The following is a 4,318-nucleotide window of genomic DNA, read 5'->3' as shown; positions in this document are numbered from 1 at the left end:
GATTTCAACGTCTCCCGTAAAAACAAAACTATGAGAGAGAGAGAGAGAGAGAGAGAGGGGGAGCCGCCAAACTAGTCTTCTTTGATCTGAGCGAAGGTTCTGCGAACGAGCCAGCCTTAAAGAACCAACAACTGCATGAGAATATATATATAGGGCTTCTCCATCTCATAAATACCCACAACTGCATGAGAAAATAATATTATTTCTCTTCTTCCAAACACTCTGATGACTTATCCTTAGTTGAAGTTTTTTTTTTTTTTTTTTCATCATCATCATTTGCACACATGGAAGCAGCTCATGCCTCTTGTAAAGAAAAGGTGACTCTTAATTTCGTCTATCTTGTTGCTTAATTAATTTCATCTGGGCATGGTTTTAATGTCCAAAAAAAATCCACTTTTTCATGATTTTTCTGATGTTCAATCAAACCCAGATCATATATATATATATATAGATGCTTTGTAAAAAGATCTAAAGCAAATTAAGATTTTTTTTGTCCTGGTTCTTTGTAATTGGCCCCCAGATCTTTCTGAAAAATAAGCTGGATTTTAGATTTATTGACAATATTATTCAAGTATGACCATGTTGTAGGAACAGAAAATTTTCTATAAATTAAGAGGGAAAAACTATACATATATAGAATAATACACTTTCATATAAAAAAAAAAAAAAAAAAACTAATTAAGGGAAAATATATTAATATATTAATATATCCTCCAGGTGGAAACCCTCCAAGATGACTTGAAGTGTTTGAGAAAAGAGAATGAAACTTTAAGATTCATGCTTGACGTTATGAACAGCAAATGCAACATTCTTCAAGCCCATCTCCAAGAGGCAAAAGCAAGACAAATGGACATCAATCTCACTCAACCAGGCTTTAACCATGAAGCAAACAAGAGAGCACGGACATCCGAGGTTCCAATACATAATAAGACACAAAGAATCCTAGTGAGAACCGACTCTGATGATCACGGCAACAGCCTAGTAAGTCTTCTTCATATGTTCCTTAATTTGTGTGTGTCTTTGTGCATCTGCCATGGCTACCGATAAAATTTAATCAATATTTTAACCTTTATTTTACTGTGTGTGGGCTCAAATGAGACCTAAAATTTAGAATATTCAACCGAAATGGAGTATGAATTGACATAAACAATATTCAACCTTCTATTTTTATTATGATATCATGTTAAATCACCACTTATCTTAAAAGCGATATAAATTTAATCATTTTATCAAATATTTTAACGGTATCTTTGTATATTTCTTGTGATTTTAGATAGTGAGAGATGGCTATCAATGGAGGAAATATGGGCAGAAGGTCACCAAAGACAACCCATCACCAAGAGCTTATTTCAGGTGTTCCATGGCTCCAGCATGCCCTGTCAAAAAGAAGGTATACATGGAATTCTATAAAAGAAATAAGGATTTTTAAGCCATCATATAATACTGTGGAGTTGTTAGATCATAAAAATCACAGTTTTAAGCTTCTTTTGTTTTTTTTTCTTTCTAAACATTAGCAGCAACTAATAGTTTTTTCTGTCGACACTAATAGTCGCTTATTAGCGTAAATCGACCATCAAAAGTCGATGCTAATAAGGTCGCCGCTAATGAATAAATTTATTGTAATGATATTCCATTAATTTCATGAATTAATTGACTATTAGTTTGGTAACAGAAAATTAGATAAGAAACTGATCAAGTTTTATTCTGAAGAAATCTGGAAACATATATAGACTATAGCAGCTGTAAAAGCTTCAGAAATTTTGTTGTGCAATTAGCAGACTTACTTAATTAAATCTTTCCATCAAATTGAATAAAATATAAAATTTATATGTTATGTTATGTTAACATAATATTTGATCAAATTTGATTGTATTCAAATCCCATTTTATAATTGATTTCAGATTGATTAATATTTGTTGAATACTGATTAATTTGATATTTTCTCCACCTAACACAGTTTTCCTATAAATACGAACTATTTATATTGTAAATAATTAATGAATAAGAAGAAGATGTAATCCTTTGAGCTCTTCGAGTATTTATTTTCTCCTATTCCTCTATTTTCTTTTTCTAATTCCATAGCCTTCATGTTATTTAATGACATATATAGTTAATAAAATGGGAAACTTCACTTTAAACCCTTGAATTACCGCGCGTTTTGATAAACTCTCCTAAATTTTAAAACCTCTCAATTTGAACCCCTAAACTTTTAATTGCAGTCAATTTGAACCCCTCCATCAGATTTTAAACGTTAAATGGCGTTTATACCCCTGATTTTTTTATAAAATTTCAACTTTATCCTTAATTCCAAAACGCTTATAAAAAAAATAACGAAAATCAGGGATATTTTGGTCTTTTTTGGTATTTCTAACGACTAAATTTGACGGCGGGGTGGGGGGGGGGGGGGGGGGGGGGGAGTTCATATTGGCTGCAATTGAAAGTTTAGAGGTTCAAATTGAGAGGTTTTGAAGTTTGAGAAAGCTTGTAAAACGCGAGGTAATTCAGGGGTCTAAAGTGAAGTTTCCCCTTAATAAAAAAAAAAAAAAGAAAAACAAACAAGTTGTTGTCTAATCAAATGCTATTTTTTCCTCATGATTCCTGCATCAATCTCAGGTACAAAGGTGTCGGGAAGACAAGTCTGTTCTTGTGGCAACATATGATGGGCAACACAACCATGATGTTCATGGTTCTTCTCTTGGGGACTCTTCATCTTCATCAGATTATACAATGGCCAGAGGCTCAATGGCAAATATTATTTCTCCTCCACGCATGCCTAATAATAACGACCCATTTCTCCCACCTACGGCGCTCGATCTTACTCTCTCTGCTCCTCATCAAGAAAATCGAAGACCCTTTCAAAATTCTGTGGAAGATTCCCACAACAACAGCTACAACAATATTGCAGAATATGCTGCCTCTTTAACAAAGGATCCTAACTTCACTGCAGCTTTAGCTGCAGCTGTTGCAAGCTCCATCACCCAACAACCTAAACTATCAAAGATTTGAATCTCAACACCATACCTGATCTCTGCAACTGTAAAGAGACAAAAATGGTCTAGCGATAGGTTTTCTTTTACGTGTCGGAAAATGGTTGGAGTATTACAGATTTTATTACGATCCCTTACAAACAAACGTGGTAGTTCATATGGTATTTACTACGTCAAACACTAACTAATTAAGTTTTCTTTTGGATAGTAACTCACTATGTCGTGTTAAGTGTTACGTGAACTACCACATCCGTTTCTAAGGTTCGTAGTAAAAGTTAACTGTAGTGCTCCTATCAACACTCTTTAGGTACTTAGTTGTTAAAAATAAGGTTTGAGTATTTTAAGTTTCTCTAAACTTTCTCTTTCCTTTTATGAAATCGAGAGTATTCAGCTTTGATCATCATTATAAAGATTAAAGATGCCATCAAAGTGAAAATGGCATGATCATGTGTCACACATGCGTTTTCTCTTGGAAAAGTGAAGCTGTTGCTGTTATTGTCATGGAAGATAATAGAATGAAAAATTGGTGAATTATGTACCACTTTGTTTTTTTTTTTTTTAGTGCCTCTGTAGTGATACCTAAAGCATAGACAAGCCCTATAGATTTGATGCAATCTCACTCGAAGAAGCAACTTTGAAGTTTGATCATGTTTTCAAAACAAACTAGTTTCAAAAGGGTCATATTAACGAAACAAATTGAATAGGAAGAACTAGTCGATTAAACTGACATGTGTTTAAAATACATGTGATTCACACATGCATTATGAACACGTGTAAGCTTAATAAACTGAATTGAAAAGAAGAAAAAAAATCCTACAACCAAGTTTAGAGGAAAACTTTGTTCAAATAGATAATGGGTTGTGGCTTGGTAGGGTGAAATCCCGCGTATGATTAGTCAATAAGTTTTAGCTTTCTGCACTTATGCAATCTTTCTAACCATCTAGTTTGAGTATTCTAGAAGTGTCTCTTGTGTATCTAAAAAAATGAGATTGACTTTTCACTGATAAAACCATCGATCATTCACATAAAAAGCTTTTATTGGTGGCTAACAAATTGAGCAAGGGCTTGAGCTTAAAACCCAACCCACTTATGCTAGAGTTGGGCTTGGATTGAGAAATCTGAAGCAAACAAGTACTCATGTAGACTCCCCACCCACCGTCTTTACCAGAAGAAATATACTTTCTAAATCTAATACAATTTGCTGTGGTGACCTCAGTAAGTATTGAAATGTTTTAGATGGAAAGCACATTGTGTGATAGGGGGTTCACCACTCAACCTTGATAATTTGATAATGGCACTTATTGTTGCTTTCCATCTAGACATCACATATT

The 4,318-nt window shown here is 33.7% G+C and overlaps 1 protein-coding gene across 1 annotated transcript; it reads left to right on the top strand.

Moving 5' to 3' along the window:
• The first annotated feature begins 262 nt into the window (after positions 1–262).
• On the top strand, positions 263–3,428 carry LOC132190176 (putative WRKY transcription factor 40). The gene is made up of 4 exons (XM_059605082.2): positions 263–317; positions 718–981; positions 1,274–1,390; positions 2,614–3,428. The coding sequence occupies exons 1-4, from the start codon at positions 285–287 to the stop codon at positions 3,004–3,006; spliced, it is 807 nt and encodes a 268-aa protein (XP_059461065.1). The 5' UTR covers positions 263–284; the 3' UTR covers positions 3,007–3,428.
• Positions 3,429–4,318: the final 890 nt, after the last annotated feature.

This window comes from Corylus avellana, chromosome 9 (assembly GCF_965113065.1).
Source record: "Corylus avellana chromosome 9, dhCorAvel1.hap1.2, whole genome shotgun sequence".
NCBI lineage: Eukaryota > Viridiplantae > Streptophyta > Magnoliopsida > Fagales > Betulaceae > Corylus > Corylus avellana.
Note: the sequence above shows the minus strand (reverse complement) of the source record. Positions and strands in the feature narration are given on the sequence as shown.

Bases quoted from the DNA above. Each gene is read 5' to 3' on its own strand.
- LOC132190176 (XM_059605082.2), top strand. From the start codon at position 285: ATGGAAGCAGCTCATGCCTCTTGTAAAGAAAAG. The intron at 982-1,273 runs GTAAGTCTTCTT...TTGTGATTTTAG, and splicing joins ATGATCACGGCAACAGCCTA to ATAGTGAGAGATGGCTATCA. The intron at 1,391-2,613 runs GTATACATGGAA...CATCAATCTCAG, and splicing joins CATGCCCTGTCAAAAAGAAG to GTACAAAGGTGTCGGGAAGA.